At 48.0% G+C, this 16,215-nt stretch overlaps 1 protein-coding gene across 3 annotated transcripts in view; it reads right to left on the reverse strand.

Moving 5' to 3' along the window:
• Nucleotides 1-419: 419 nt before the first annotated feature.
• NHSL2 (NHS like 2) overlaps nucleotides 420-16,215 on the reverse strand; it is a 60,326-nt gene continuing 44,530 nt past the window's right edge. For 2 of the 3 annotated variants that reach the window (XM_053373216.1, XM_053373217.1), the window contains exons 5-8: nucleotides 14,351-14,482; nucleotides 10,328-12,562; nucleotides 5,279-5,411; nucleotides 420-3,160 (exon numbers count right to left, since the gene is read on the reverse strand). In XM_053373216.1, the coding sequence (XP_053229191.1) occupies nucleotides 2,884-3,160; nucleotides 5,279-5,411; nucleotides 10,328-12,562; nucleotides 14,351-14,482 (2,777 nt within the window). In that variant the 3' untranslated portion in view covers nucleotides 420-2,883. The remainder of the gene's footprint in view (nucleotides 3,161-5,278; nucleotides 5,412-10,327; nucleotides 12,563-14,350; nucleotides 14,483-16,215) is intronic. The other variant, XM_053373218.1, reaches the window with a different exon arrangement.

A 16,215-nucleotide genomic window follows, 5' to 3' on the forward strand; every position in this document is an offset into this window, starting at 1 on the left:
TAGCTCTGGGCATTTCTAATGATTGTCTTTTCAACCCCCCCCCCCGCAACCCATCAGTTCTTCTTGCTTTTGTTTGCTTCTTGGCCCAGTCAGCAGGATCCCACACACTAGCTGTGTGCGAGGGAAAAGCAGGAGCCAGATTGTGAAAATCAGGGAACGCAACTTTCTGCCTTGAGAGAGGAACCGCAGGGCAGTGGGGAGGCAAGAGAGGGACTCTAATACAGTGTCCCTCCCTGACTATGGACATTCACTGCAAGGCCATTAAGTTGTGTGAGCATACCAGAGGTTGCAAAGTGCTAATCAGCTGAAAAAATGGTATACTGGGGTTGAGGGGGTGGGGGAAGAGATTCAAGACGCTGCCCCAGACAAAACCTTAAGTATCAGCAAAATGCCTTTCATTGAGACAGGTAGGAAACATGGAGAGGGAAGGGGCTTTTATATTGTGGTATGCCCTGCGGTGCATGTGCATTCAATGCTTCTTTAGACACATTACATGTGAAGATTATACACACACATACACACTGCACTGCAGTAAGGGCTGGTTCACCCAGACTTAAGAGTGGAAGGTAGCGTTTGCCTACATGGCAAGCATTATTATTATTATTTTGGGTCATCTTGTGGATGATCAATGTAGTTACATTGTTTACCAGGTGTGGGGAACCTCTAGCCCTCCAGATGTTGCTGAACTAAAGCTCCCATCATCCCTGGCTATTGTTCTTCTTGCTGAAGTTGATGAGATGTGTAGCTCGGCAACATCTGGAGAGCCAAGGGTTCCACATGTCACCTGTCCTCCAGGTGTTACACAACAACAGCTCCTATCACAGGCACAGACAAACTCGGCCCTCCAGATGTTTTGGGACTACAACTCCCACCATCCCTAGCTAACAGGACCAGTGGTCAGGGATGATTGTAAATTGTAAACCACAGATTGTAAATTCTGTGGCCAATTGCCCTCCACCATTTAAAGTATGCCCTTCCCTTTGCTCACATGTATCCCAGCTTAGGAAAACACCTAGTTAATCAGAATAAGCAGGCTCTAGTATATGATAGCTTATGCCACAATTCATCTGCAAGTGCGTACAGTGCTGCAAGATGCTTTTAATTCTTTTTTCATCTTCATGATGTAAAAAGAAGAATCCTACCAAGGACGGAAGTGAAGAATCCGACCAAGATAGCTGATGCAACCATTATTCAGCCCCAACGCTTTGCATTGATCCTTAAAACAATATTACCCCATCAGTACAGTTCAATCATACGCCCACTGTTCAAGATGGCACTGAACAACCAGCCCATTAGTCTAAGTCTGGTGTCTGCAAAGAGCCCCATGGTGTCCCAGCTGGGCAGAGTCCATTGTGTGCAGGATTCGGCTCTAAAGACACAATTAGCTCAGGAACCCAGCAGCTACAAGACAATTTACTTTTGTTCCATTTAAGGCTGTGAAGAGAAGCAGGTCAACAGCATTAACGAGAGCTTCTAGTCAGATAATGGATTTCTGGTTCCAAGGATATAGAAGGGCTAGGAAAATCTTTCAGATTCCAAGCTGAATATTTGCATTTAAGGCAGTGGGGGAATCAATCCTGTATCAAAATGTTCCAGGTGTCAGCCCTCCCGAGAGCTGAACGAATATTTCAAAGTTATCAGGGGCCAGCATAGAAATATTAGGCTGAAGGGTGATGAGGCCAGATTGAGGAATTTTGCCCGCCCTGAGCAAAAGAACAGCAAGCAATATGTTAAGGACACTGGAGTTATAGGGCTCATCCTAAGAATCACAGAATTGTAGAGTTGGAAGGGAACACGAGGATCATCTAGTCTAACCCCATACAATGCAGGGAGCTTTTTCGCTCAACGTGAGGCTTGAACTCACCACCCTGAGATTAAAAGCCTCATGATTGCTAGTCATGGGCCTAAGAGGCTTTAATTTTGTCCCACCGCTTTCCCCGGGAAAACCCACTCTTCACTGCTGAACTGAAACAAATCTCAGTCCACAGGAAACCTGACTGGCGTTTGTTCCAATTCAGGCGTAAGCAGCAGGTTTCTCCAGGGAAAGCGAAAGGGCAAAATAACTTCTCAGACCCGTGACTAGGAATCACAGAAGTGGGGCTGAGCCCTGATATGACCGTCAGGCATCATCAATAAAAATAGGGATCTTTGTTGTTCCTCTGCTTGACCAACACCTGCCTCCCAAGTGACCACCTTTCCACACCGCCACCACTACCTCAGGAGTTTCGCAGTCAAAACTAAAAATGATCAAGTCAGGTTCTGCGGGGTGGGGGGTGGAATTAAAAAGAAAAGAAGCCACAACAGCCATATATTGTATCCTACAAGCACTGAAAGTACCACATGCCAAAGAAACTCTGAACAGTTCCAAGCTAGCTTCACTGCAGAGAAGAAATCAGTACAGAGGGACTCCCCAACCCGCCAAATTTGTAGTCTTGGAAAGCAGGAGGATCAGGATGAAAAAGAGAGGAGGTATTCTACTCCTCATGCAATTGAAGAAGGTTCCAGGCCTAGGTCTGATACCAATGCAGGATAGCCCTGTCTAGGAACACCCATGCCGCAGGTCCTTCTTCCAGTGTGGAAAAAGATATAAAAGTTTCCTCCCTTTTAGGGCCAAGATGTGTGGCTGATTCCATTGGGGATGAGTGTGTGCTCTACATTTAAGACACTTTTTCTTGGGTCAGGAGTCCCCCCTCCAGTAAAAAAAGAAACAGAAAAAAGTCTGGCACCACTGCCAACAAATCAACAAAGATGAAAAACAACAACACAACCCCCCCACCCCGGTAATGGAGTGGTAGGCTCACCCTGACCCTTAGTCAAGCAGATCTCCCCAAGGGTTGGATTAGGGCATTGCGTGAAATGACAAAGCTCTCTCTCTCGACATACTCATGGCTGGGTCTTAGGGCCCTGAATTGTCCCGTCCACAGCAAACTCGGTCATAACTCGCCGAGCCAAGGGGTTGGTGGTCTTCAGAAGTTCAGCCGCAGACGTGCGGATGCCTGAAGCGCCCTTGCCACCTTTCTTTTGAAGGAGTGCCTTAAAATCTTCATTCCTGCTGGAGGTTCTTGTGACGCCCGTCGGAGCGCACTCGTTGCTCTTTGAATTCTGCCGGTTGCCAAAGGCCTCGCCGGATTCCTTCCAACCAAGCAACTTCCGTTTGGACCTGCAAATGCAAACACACACACGCACACACACACACAAACAGATCAGAAAGTCACTTGAGGTTAGGCAGAGCTGGCGCAGCCGTAACAGTCTAAAATGGTGTAATGGGACCCATCCAGAGGAAACAATGGGAGCTTTGTATGCAATGGTTCAATTTGCCATGGGTGTTTCCAGAGCAGCCTTCCCCAACCTAGCACTTGCCAGATGTTTTGGACTACAATTCCCATAATGCCTGGCTGGGGCCCAGGTTTGAGAAGGCAGCCCAAGGACTATCCAGCCGTTGCTCTCCTGTTGTAAGCTGCAAGCAGAATTGCAGCTGTCTTTTCTTAATGTGGGGGTAAGGTGCTTTTTTGACATGTGCTTGCTGCTACATTCCATCCACACTGATGGGTGGGACACAGCTCCCTAGGCGGGGAAGTGACTATTCACTCAAGCAAAGTTTTTAAAATAAAATAAAATAAAAATCACTCTTCTGCCACTCATCTTCTACTTAAAATCAGTTATTTAATTAGTGCTGAAATGCTTATTTACCATAAGCACTATTTCCCAATTACTTTCGACATTTGTGGAAATAAATGCTTTTAAAAAGTTAGAAAGTGTGTTAGGCCAAAAACTTGTTGATAGAATGTAGCATTTTAAAAATCCTTAAAAATAAATCTTCATTTTAACACTACTGTGTGAATATGTTAATATTTTTTTGGGGAAAATTTTAGCTAAAAATATAGATGAAAAAGCACTCTATGGCTCATTAAAAGTGTTACTGGTAATACTGGAGATGTCCTGAGTGGCAACAGGCTCACCTCAATGGGTTCGCTTACATTGCTCATCAAAGCTACATCTGCAGGAAAAGATGGAAGAGCAGAGCTAAGAACCTACCACACCTGTAGCGACTGCATTACTGTGCTTTAACTTTCTAAAAAGGCAGGTTTGCTGTGGTCTGAGGAATCATAGAATTGTAGAGCGGGAAGGGACCACGAGGGTCATTTGGTCCAACCCCCTGCGATGCAGGAAGGTTTTGCCCAACGTGGGGCTCAAACCCACGACTCTGAGATTAAGAGTCTCATGCTCTACCGACTGAGCTCTCTCTCAGAGGAACCACACGGAAAACACAAGGAGGATAATGATCAGATTATGACCTCCTGTGGGTGCTGTGAAAAGTGAATGAAGTAAGAAAGCACAACTCTAGCTAGCTCTAGTTATCTTGAATGGAAGCAGAATGTGAGCTTTCTTTCGTCAGTGGGCAAAAACACTGCGCCCTTTGCAGCACTGGTGGGGGGAACCTGTGGCCCTCTAGATGTCATTGAACTATAACTCCCATCGGCCCCAGCCAGCATAGCCAGTGGTCAGGGGCAATGGGAACTGTAGTTCAGCAGTGTCTGGCAGGCTGCAAGTTCCATCTGCCTGATGTACAGGGACTGGCTTTAAGCAGGGTGCAGCAGTACAGTTAGGTCACTTTGGACCCTTGGCTTACTTATGTTACAGAGCCCTCTCTCTTTAGATATAGCTTCGCTTACTTCGAAATGTGGTAGGGCAGCCCTGATGCAGTGGGGGGGACCCACCTCTGGCTTGTTCTGCTAAGTGGACTCCTAGAGCTCTTCCCCAAAGCTCTAACTGGGTGAATTCCTGGGTGAAATGGGTGACAGGAGTATAGAATCTGAGACATGGTGCAAATATTTGATTTGAAAATACAAGCCTCTGGTCCTTATGATAAGCTGCAGAGATCAGCATGAAAACAAGCAAGCACTCATGAAAGTGGTGCAGGAGGTGGGGTTCGAAACAGCCCACCTGAAATGCAGTGGCTGGCCTGCAGTGGCTGTTAAACAAATGCATAACTGGCACAGGAGCTTGGCTTTGAGAATAGACCCAAACTGGTGATTGGCAACTATTATGAGATCTCTGGAATTGAGTTGTGCAGATTCTGGAGGACATGAACAGGGGATGAAGTGAGGAAGGATTTTCGGGTGGGGTATGCATGAAGCTCACAAAGAGCAGGAAGGGTCTTTCCCCCCCAAGTTAAGGCTGGCGTACGGTGGGGCTAGAGTGGTGGGGTGAGCAAACCACCCCACACCCTCAGAGGAGCTACCAACTCCCAAAATGCAACACCTGGATGGGCCCCCACCTGTGGATGACAGTAAACAAATCCTCTGTGGTTCGGGATGTCACAAACACATCGTCGTCCTCCTCGGTTATCGACTCGGCGGTTTTGTCACTTACAAAGCTTTTCTCTTCGGCCCTTAAGCCCACTGAGCTCCCTGAAGAAAAGAAAGCAAGAGTCTTGGCCAAACAGGTCTCCTGCCAGTGAGATCTGGGATGTTGGCGGTAAGCTTGTGGGGAGGGGTGGGAGAGAGGCACTTCAGAAACAGCCAGCTGGAGAACAGGTATGGGGAACCTGGAGCCCTACGGGTGCTGTTGGAGGTCAACTCCCATCAGCCCCAGCCAGCGTGACCAATGGTCAAGGATGGTGGGAACTGAAGTCCAACAACTCCTAGAGGGACACAGGTTCACCATCCCTAGGCAGAGGAGCCAGGTGTGGGGGGTGTGGGGGTGTTTGAGAGACAGAGAGAGACAAAGACAGAGACAGAGAGACAGGGAGGACAGGCAATGCTCCTTTAATCTACAATAACCAGATATAGCACATGAAGACATTGGTTTGATTCTTGCCACCACCTCTTTGTGCACCTGCAGAGGCCTTTCCTGATGCCCAGAGGATCCCCTGTCCCTTATGCTGAAACTGGGCTGGGAAGGAGGATTCTTCTGGAGTCAAGAAAAGAGTTTGTAGTGTGTACTTGGTTGTGTATTGTCCTTACTACATTTTTCCTCTTTGCAAATGGACCCACAGGCTCCAAAAAGGTGGGTGAACCCAGATATAACGGGAAAGCAGCGAGCAAAGGGGTGGCAGGATTACTATCAATTAATATCATCTCCTTCAAAGGAGAGCTTCAAATACAAGTTTAATCTTTTCTTACTTAGGCCCCACTTTTCCTTCTACTTTCTCCATCTTGCCCATTCCTAAATCTAAATTGAACACCCCCCCTGAAGCTTCAGGGATGAGGGGAGAGGGGAAAGGCAAAGAAAGCAATTGTACCTTTCTTTCCAACTCCAACTCCTTTAATCCTTTTCAGCTAAAAATAGCTTTTCAGGTGAGTTGAGAGAAAAATAGAAGAAAGAGTTAAAGCTCCATTTGCCAGAGCACAACTTTCTGGAACTTGGAAGTATGCCCAGTGGACATGCCCACACCATACATTTGAAGAACTCTTATACCACTTTATCCTGGGAACTGTAGTTTGTTCAGGATTCTGGGAACTGTAGCTCGGTGAGGTGCAGCACCCTTTTAAGAAACTACATTTCCCAGAATTCTTGGGGGAAGACATAACAGGTTAAAGTGGTATGAGAGTGCTTTAAATGTATGGTATGGATGTGACATCAGACTAGGGCGGCTCTACTTTCAGAACAGCAACCCTGAAACACCATTTCTTTTTATTCCCAGTGTTCAGGGGAAGATTGTCACTGGTTATCTAGCTGAAACAAAGCAAACTACGGGTACCTAGAAGAAGAAGCATAAACAGCAACAAGACTGTGAATCTAAGAAAGGCACCGTATTGTGCTCAATATATATATATATAACATAAACTACATTAAGAAAGATAAAATGAAACGAAGCTAAACAATGTTAATTAGAAAACATAAATAAGAAAACAGAGAACCAGCTGCGGAAAAAATATGGTAACTCAGTCGGAACTGAAAAAGAAATTGCATCCCACCCCCAGCTATCGCTCCTTTGTTTTATTTATGTTTTCTGATTAAGAATGCTTTGCTGCATCTTTACTGGTGCATTTTAAGTTAGATACGTTGAGTACAATATTATACCTTTATTGTATTCAAGGTCTTGTTACTGGTTATTAAGTAGACAAAATGACACCCACACCTACGCACAAGGAGGAAGTATAAGCAAACCCAAGGAGGGAAACCCCAAATTGGCTTAGTCTGGGGAAAGAGCTAGGGAAGATGTGGGTACGATACCCTCTCCCAGAGCAGCACTTTGAAGCAGCTGCTGGTTATTATTTTCAAGCGAGAGATCCTAACCACAGATCTCCTGTTATTGCATCCATTTTCAAGTGAACACAGAATTCACAGGCATTCCCTTCCCTTCCTGAAGATCTTCAGGTGTTCACAGGAGGTTTGTTTGCACGTTACAATGAACACAGGGACAAACTTGTATCTCCACATGTGCAGGGGTTTGTGTGAAAAAGCACACACTTCTTATTTGCACAGCTCAGCTGTTGCGTACACAGGAAAACAGACTGTAAAGATCACTGGACGATACATGAGGCTTGTTGACAAGTCACATTGAGCACAGGTACAAGCGGTCTCTACACATGTGGAACTGTGTGAAAGAGTGTACACTTGTTGAGCATTGCATGTTAACAATAGTACAAGTGTTTGTGGATGCAGATGCGCAGATTATGCACTCGTTGAATGTGGTGTGCCAATAACTCTATGTAAATAACTGTACAAATGTACAGCTCAGCTATTTATTTATTTTTACGCAGATTGTAAACTAGATGAATGCAGCATGTGAACACCCCCTAAGCTGATGGGTTTTGCCGTTAGGTGGAGCTGAGAGCTTGATCCAAGTAGGAGCAGCAGGCCTTCTATGTCCACGAGAAATGCCAAGTACCAGAAGGGTGCAGAATGAGGGGCAAACAAAGGGGAAAGGTGGGAAGGTTTGAGCTGACTGATGATGGTTGGAGAAGGAGCTGAAGAGAGATCAGAGGGAGAAAGAGATAGGGGGAATGAATAAAGCTAACAGACAAGATGTTGGGAAGAATGGACATATAGAGGAACAGAAACTAACAGATCAAGAGAGAGAGAGAGTGGGAGCGCGGGGTCACATCTGCACTTTAAATTCAAAGCACTATCAAACCTCTTTAAATAGTCATGGCTTCCCCCAAAGAATCATGGGAATTGTAGTTTGTTAAGGGAGCTGAGAGTTGTTAGGACACCCCTCGAAGAGACGATTCTCATAGTAGTTTTACCATCAGTTCCTCTTCCCAGGGAAGTCTGGGGAATCTTAGCTCTGAGAGGGGAATAGGGCTCTAACATCTCTCAGCATTTTAACAGATTACAGTTCCCAGGATTCTTTGGGAGAAATTGTGGCTATTTAAAGTGGTGTGATCCTCCTTTAAATGTACAGTGCACATGGGGCATGAGGGAGAGGCTGCTATCCAGCTGGTAACTTTAGATTGTCATGCAATCAAAAGTTGCTCAGGATTGGGTTAATTTATTTTGCTGTTCTTTGTGTATTTTTTAATTTATAGGTAGCTTCCACTAACTATTTCAATCCATAGCAAAAAGCAAGATTGTCCAAGCATCCATCAGAGTATTAAAGATGTTTTGCTAGTCTTGCCTCTTCCCATTTATATTTGACTACTGGGCATTACACATCATATCATATCACATCAGAGCCAATTCAGAACAGTAGTTAGAAAGTTAGACTAGAACAGCGGAAGGTCAGGTTCTAATCCCCATTCACTTAGTTTGAACTGCTCCTACCTTACAGGGTTGCTATGAGGATAAAGCTGGGAGGGGAAGAATTCATTGGAGGGCAGGCAGGATATGATTTCAAGCAATAACCAGTACATATACTATTAAAAGTAGATACGATATTAGTAAAATGATTGTCATTCTTGTTAATTTTTCATGCTACTGTTGTGATTGTGAGCTGCCCTGAGTTCAAAATTATTTCGGAAAAGCAGAATACAAACATTAAATCAAATCAAATATGCATCTCAAGATGAATAGGGAAGAACTTCTTCCTATGAGCTTCTTCACACATTACCAAGTTCTCATGTGAAAGCAATCCTGGGAGGAAGTTATAGGGTGCAGCACAAATAAAAATGGTCATGTGTGACAATCACATGACATAGTTTTTCCCCCCTATGCAAGAAGGAAGGGGAAACTGCGGCCCTCCAGATGTTGTTAGACTACAAATACCACCATCCTTTATTATTGGCCTTGCTGGCTGGGGCAGGTGGGAGCAGGAGGCGAACAAAACCTGGAGGGCTACAAGGATTCAGCACATAATGCAAAAGCAAGGACTAATTGCCTTTTCCCAGCCTGTGTACGCTGAGCAAAAAACACAAGCCCCAACAACATCCTGAATGCAATCATCACACATTACTTCTTACACATAAAGGAGCTACAGAGCTTTGGCAGAACACATGCTTTCCATGCAAAAGGTCCCAGGTTTCACCCTCAACATCTATAGCTAAAGAGGAATCAGTTTGGAGGTGACGTAATTAAAAACTCTGCCTAAAATCCCCAGGAGTTGCTGCCAACCTGAGCAGGCAACACAGTTAAATGGTCACGTAGTCAGATGTGGTATAAGGCATCTCTCTGTGTTCCAACATGTGTGTAGCTGCCTCATGCTGGCCTTGTTTGCACATCACACGAAGCCAAATATTGGCTTGGTGTGAACGCATGATTGGGTTGGGCAAACTCCTTGCCTGGACTTTTTGACGACTGCTACACTGCAGCTTCATCACGCTGGCCACGTGACCCGGAAGTGTCTCCGGACAGCGCTGGCCCCCGGCCTCTTGAGTGAGATGGGCGCACAACCCTAGAGTCTGTCAAGACTGGTCCGTACGGGCAGGGGTACCTTTACCTTTACTACACTGGGCTAAGCTAAGGTTTGGCTAAGCGTTTTGCCTGGGCAGTTAAGCTCTCTCCAGACTAACCACAAGGTGTATCCAAGAACAAACCTAAGCTACAGACTGTGGTTAGTCTCTGGAGGAAGCTTAACCATAAACCAGGGTTGGGATGGCACTCGAACCCAAACATTGGATTAGCTCAGTGCAGCCCACCTGCAAAAAGAGCAGAGGAGGAGCAAAGCAGGTGCAAGCTGGGAGACAGAATGCTTGCACCAATCCACACACAATGCGAAAAGCAGCCACCCATCCGAGGGTCGTCTACTGTAAGTGTCAGCACCTCTCCAGCATCTTGAGGGCACCAATCTACCCCATCACATTCTTGATACTTTTAAGTGGGTTTGAACCTGGGACCTCCAGCATTCAAAGCAGGTGGTCTGCTGCTGGACTACGCTCCCTTTTCAACCACCTTAGGGCAGAAGAGAACCCAGGAAGGACTCTTGAAAGGCAGAGCCACTTACCTGAAACATTTCCCCAAGACAACCCTGCAGTTGTTGGACTGATGCTCACTGCATTAGCCACAGGGGTCAATGCCTTGCACGGAGTCAGCTCGGAATAAGCACAGTCCTCGTCCAGCATGATGACAGGGCTGGCAGCCAACCTTGGATCCCCGACGCAGGCCCCTGGGTGGAGCGGGGAGCTCACCAGCGGTAGGTAAAGCACACTAGGCTTCTTGGGGACAGGGGGAGGGACTTTGGTTCTGTGGCTCTCCCCGCCAGGTGTTCTCTCCAGCGGCAGCCTTGGCTTCAGCTCCTCCTCCAAGCTGTCCTCGGAAAGCCGCCGGGCAGAGAAGAACGTCCCCGGAGGCCCTTGTGCTGGAGAGACGGCTGCCACGGGGGGCTGCGGCTCCATAGGGCTCCAGCCATCTGCATCCCACTGGTGCTCAGGCCTCCTGGCCACTATGTAAACGTTCTCTACAGCGACCGAGCCCTGGGGTGTCAGTGGAGAGGTTGGGGAGCCCACGGGGGACTCTTCCTGGACTGGAGGGGTCTTGTGCAAGAGCATCGGGGGCCTCCTGGAAAGGGGTGGCTTCTCTGCCACCGGGGGCCGGACCTTCTTGCCAGGCTCCTCGACAGGCTCAAGGCTCTCTAGGTTGTCCTCTGTTTCAGAGCGGCTGATGGACCGCAGGCGGACGGAGCGCAGGTCCAGCTGTGTCACCATGGGCATGACGGGCTGCACGGGGCTGAGCTTCGGCCCCAGCTTGGCTCCAAAGGTGGAGTCGGAGTGGTGCCGGCTCACTTTGGGCTTGGCCTTGAGCGAGATCTTCAGCCCTGAGAGGTCCAGGTGCGACGGCGGCGCGAACGGCAGGTCAAAGGACAGCCGTGACTTGGGGCTTCTCTCCATGGGCGAGACTGGGGGCAGCGAGGATTTCCTCTCGGGCACAAGGGGTCTCGCGCGCCCACTCTGATGCGGGGTGTGGCCCAGAACGGCAGATGTTGGGATGGTCGGGGTCGGAGTTTCCGACTGGCTGGAGTAGCCACTAGAGGGAGACATCACCCCTGTCAGTCTTGCCGGGGAGGAGGTTTTCAAGTTGACCTCAGCGGAGAGCTGGGAAGGTGTGGTGGCCCGGGAGACGGAAGGCGAGGGGAGGGACTCAGAGCTACCCCGTGCCTTGGAGAGCTCGATCACGGTGGTCCCAGTGGCCGTGCTGGAGCCAGAGAGAGAGCAATAGGGGTCGCCAGGACTCCACTCTGGCATGTACCACTGCTGTGAGTACGGCACGCTTTCCAGCTCTTTGGTTGTGTCCCCAGGGACTTGGCTCTGGGCCTGCGCGTCAGGCAGCAAGCACAGACTTTTTGGTCTCTGGTCCTGCGGCAGCGGCTCGTCACCAGCTTCTGCAATGCTTAGCTGCCCCTCCTTGATCAATGAGACGCTGCGGGTAGGTGGGCAGGGCTTCTTTTTGGCCTTCTTGAGAGAGATGCTCTTGGTGCGCGGCCGCCGTGACCGCACCTGAGCCTCCTGCTCCACCGCTAGCGAGACGTTGTCTGTGCTTGTGCTGCCCTCGGAGCTGGCGCTGGGGTAGCTCAGGGCACAGGTCTCACTGCCCCCGATATCCATGGAGCACAAGGAGGCTGTGTCCGTGGGGACGGAGAGAGACCTCTCACGGAACTTGCACATCACCCGCTGCCTCTCCGCTTGGGGGCACTCCTCTTCACTCGGGGTGGCGGGGACCAAACGAGCCTTGACCTCTGCTGCCCCACACCTCAAGCCTCCGTTGGCATCTACAGGGGACTCAGGAGAAGCGCAGAACACCCCAGACCCGTTGCTCCCAACTGTGTTGTCTTTGCTGATGAAGAAAGAAGCAGGCCGGTCAGAGTCTGGGGTTCCCCTCTGGCTGCGGGGAGACTGGGCCCCGCTTTCCATCACCAGCTCACTCTGGCTCGCGGAAGGGCTCACGTAGCCAAAAGATGCTGCGCTCCAGGCAGGGGAGAATGTCAAGTCCTCCTTGGGGCCGTTGCACGATGGGCTGGCATACACTGCCCCAGGGTTGTCTGTGTGGCCAGCAGGCCCCTGGCAATACCGTCCTTGTAGAACTCCCCCAAGGTCACTGAAGGTCTTCCTCAGCTGTGGCCTTGGCTGAGGGGAGCGGGCCTGGTGGGTGGAGCTCCTCCCATTGGCCACCTCAGGGACAAAATTGCAAGAGGCGGACTCTGCGATGGTCGCTGGAGGGTTGAGAATGGGGCCGTTGCTGTTCCCTGCAGGGGAGCGCAGAAAAAGGCAGGAATTAAGCACAGCCTGGAAGATCTCCTGCTTGGGCCACTGAAAGGTCTTAGATCAGGGGTTGGGAGTTTCAGGCCAGGGGCTCAATGCAGCCCTCAATACCTCTCTATGTGGACCCCAGACCACACACCCCTGCATAGCCAGCCCCCTTCTCCCCAGGGCTAGTGAAATTTACATTCATCCCCATGCCCACTTTTCTCTCCAGCTATGTCCACTATTGGAATGTGGCCCCTGGAAGATTCTCAGAACAGAATGTGGCCCTCATGCTGGATAAGATTTGCCCCCCCCCCAAAGTAGAAACTTCACATTTCACTGCCAGGGGGCAGCTGCCCCCATCAACACAAAGAAATCCAGGCCTGGCCATCCTCCTGCTTCGGGGAGGGAAGAGCTCAGCTGGCCTTGGACAGTGTGGTAAAGGTGGGGCCATTATTTACTTTTATCTGATCATGCAAAGAAAAGAAAAAACACATCCATGGGTGTTGCTTCACCCCGCAGCCAATAGCACCCCACTTCATAGTTTGAGAACCACTATAATAAAAGGTTTTTCCTTTTCTTTTTTAAATTTCTAAAGTTGCAAATCTTCAGATCTGCCCTAAAGAGCAAATTCTGCTAGTCAAGCTCTTACGTGGCTATTCTTACATATGTCGCTATTCTCTGCCCCCCAAATATGTGTATTCCCTACTTAACATAGATGCATGCCAGTGTTTGGGGGTGGAGGAGGATATCCCGAGATACATTTATTCACAATTCAAAGAAGAGTCTTAGGGAGCCTGTTCCTAAGGAAAAAGGGGCTAGAACAAAATACTTTGGGGGGGGGGGTGTTTCTCAAACAAAGTCTTCCCATTAAAAAATGTACCTACATCCCCACAAATGGAATACTTATGGATTCTGTTTGTTGGTACTGAAATCCGGCTAAGCTGCAACTTCATATTTTTCTAGCCAAATTAAGATGCTCTGATCCTGTAGCTCTGTGAATTGTTCTGCCTCTGTGTGTGTTGCAGACACTGGTTTTTAAATGAAAACCACCTTCAAACCTACTTCAAAAAAACAGCAAATAATATAATAGATCGCTCCCAGAATTGTAAAAATGAAGCTTGAAAACGGTCCATAAAGTCAAATTCTGAAATTTGACAAATTTTGAGTGTGCATGAAAATTTTACTTTCGCCCTGTAGCTATAACCCAGTATTTTGGAGGAGCCCTACAGGAAATTCCTATAAAGAAGCCCATGGCAAACATCCCCTCTCACATTCTGTTCTTCACAACAGCCAGAGTCAGGGAAGTCTTGATTCTACAAGTGCTTCTAAGGGTCCCTCCAGACATCCTTTTTATTGTGCGTTCATGATGATTTGTGCTCATGATGATATTGGGGCAGTAACACACCATGCTGCTTTCAATACTGTTTGCAGCTGCAAAAGTTTTAAGGGTGGACATCCTGCTTTGTTTCCAACTAGTGCATGTCCGCTCACTTGCTGCTGAAATCCTGTAAATTTTAGACCACAAAGCTTTTTTTTTTTGTCCTGCTTTTTTTGTGCTGTTTTGCAAGACTGCCCCTCCAGCTGGTAATAATGTGGCAATGTTGGAAAACAACTAATACAGAAGAATGGTATGGTTCAGTATAATTCCACCACTAGTACGTTAGCATAGCTTCAATGACATGTTGCAGAATATATCCACGGAAAACACCGGTCTGGAGGGACCCTAAGCCATCAAGCTATTTCCCCTCCTCTCTAGTGGCAGAGAGTGGCAGCATTGCTTTTGTCACCTGGGTCCCGCAGGGCGAGGTGGGGGAAGCCAATGACCGTCCGTCTCCGGCGAAGCAAGGACTTGGGATTCATGGCTGTCTCTGTGTTGAAGAGGGAGTGGCGAGTACTTGCGTGCCGAGCGAACGGCTGTCCTGTAGCCAAAACAAAGACACTCAGCCATCCAGGTGGACCGTGAGAAAACACAGAGGGTGATGTGAGATATGGGAAGGATGGTGAATTCAACATTATGATAAGATGGCAAATGGTGGCTTGGGGTCCTGCATGACTTCCTTCAGCCTGAGTTTATAAGCGAACCAAACTGATTTGGGCTGCATTCACACAGAAGGAAGTTTATTCTGTTATCCCAACATTTCCCAAGCTGTTGATTTCCACAATATATCTGAGCTTCTACACAATGTAAAAGCCACTTCTGGACATATGGCAGAACATGAGCAAGTTTAGTGCTCATTTCTGTGTTATGTGCTTCCAGAAACACATTCCAGCATATTAGGTGACTGGGCGTATAAGACGACCCCCAACGTTTGCTGTTCAGTTTTAGAGTTTTAGAGTTTGAGCACCACCAGGGGCAGAGCATGCGCCCCTCCACTGCCGCTGCCGTCGCAGCAGCAGCAGCAGCCCGAGGCGAGGCGTTTGGCAGGCGGGTGAACGGCGTGCTCGGAAGGACTTTCTGTGTCCCCTTCTGTGGGGAGGGAGGAGGAGCGACGGCAGAAGGAGCGCCTCTGCTCACCGGCTCCCTCTCCTCCTGCCCAACACGTATACCCGGCGTATAAGACGACCCCCGACTTTTGGGGTGATTTTCCAGGGATAATAAGTCACCTTGTACGCCGGAACATACGGTAATTTGCAAACAGCAATGGAAATGAGTACTAAACTTGTACTATATTCCACTATCTTTCTGGAAGTGGCTTTTCATCAGTTTATGTAAATGTACCAAAGCTGTGTGGAGAAAATTATTGTTTTAGGTTAATGCATGTTTTAGAATAACATACGCTCAAAAAATAATGTGAATATTTCATGCGGTTAAAAAGAATAAGTAAATCCACACATTGATGCAGAAAGAGCACAATACAGACTTATGAATGAACACATGGAAAACTGGCATGGACTTAGGAAACAATGACCCCTCCATCCCAACTGGAATGGAAGTGGGGTAAAAATGGCTTTAAAGCAGGGAAGAGATTTTTGAGTTGATGCTACTGGGAACATGGGGAAGGTAGAAGCCAGTAACGGTAGGAATGTAACAGGGCAGATGTCTTTACTTTATGTGTTCACTTTACCCCAACAGTAATGTCTGAAGAGTGCTTTCAGCACCCCATCAAACCATTGCTTGTAATGTGAAGCTTAAGAACCTCACACTGTATGTTCCAGATATCCAGCAGACAACCCATGGTTGAGAGCTCACCACTCAGTTTCCATAAGCTCACTCTTGTCTCCATGGTTCATCAACCTCTGAACAATGGCCTAAATGTGGTTTTTCAGTGGTTTGCGAATTCTGGCATTAATAGCAAGCCACAGTTATCACAAACTGTGGTTTGCTGTTATGCCTAAATCCACAAATTAATGACAAACCCCAGTTTGTTTGCAAACCAGCTTCAAACCATGGCAGATTATCCTGCTTCGGAAGTCCCTTGCAAGCCGTGGTTTGCATGTTCAAACATCAATGCCAAATTATGGTTTGGCATTAGGACTGAGTGCAGTCAATGAATTGCTTTATCCTTGAGCTCTCTTCCTGCCAAAGCTTGGAAGCGAGATGGGCGGTACATGGGCAGCATGTACCGTAAGAACTAAAGTGACAAAGAGACAGACATACTGGTTAACCTTGGATGCATTAGATGAGACTTGAGTAACTTGAGCAGAATGCAGA

This window comes from Podarcis raffonei, chromosome Z, assembly GCF_027172205.1.
Source record: "Podarcis raffonei isolate rPodRaf1 chromosome Z, rPodRaf1.pri, whole genome shotgun sequence".
NCBI lineage: Eukaryota > Metazoa > Chordata > Lepidosauria > Squamata > Lacertidae > Podarcis > Podarcis raffonei.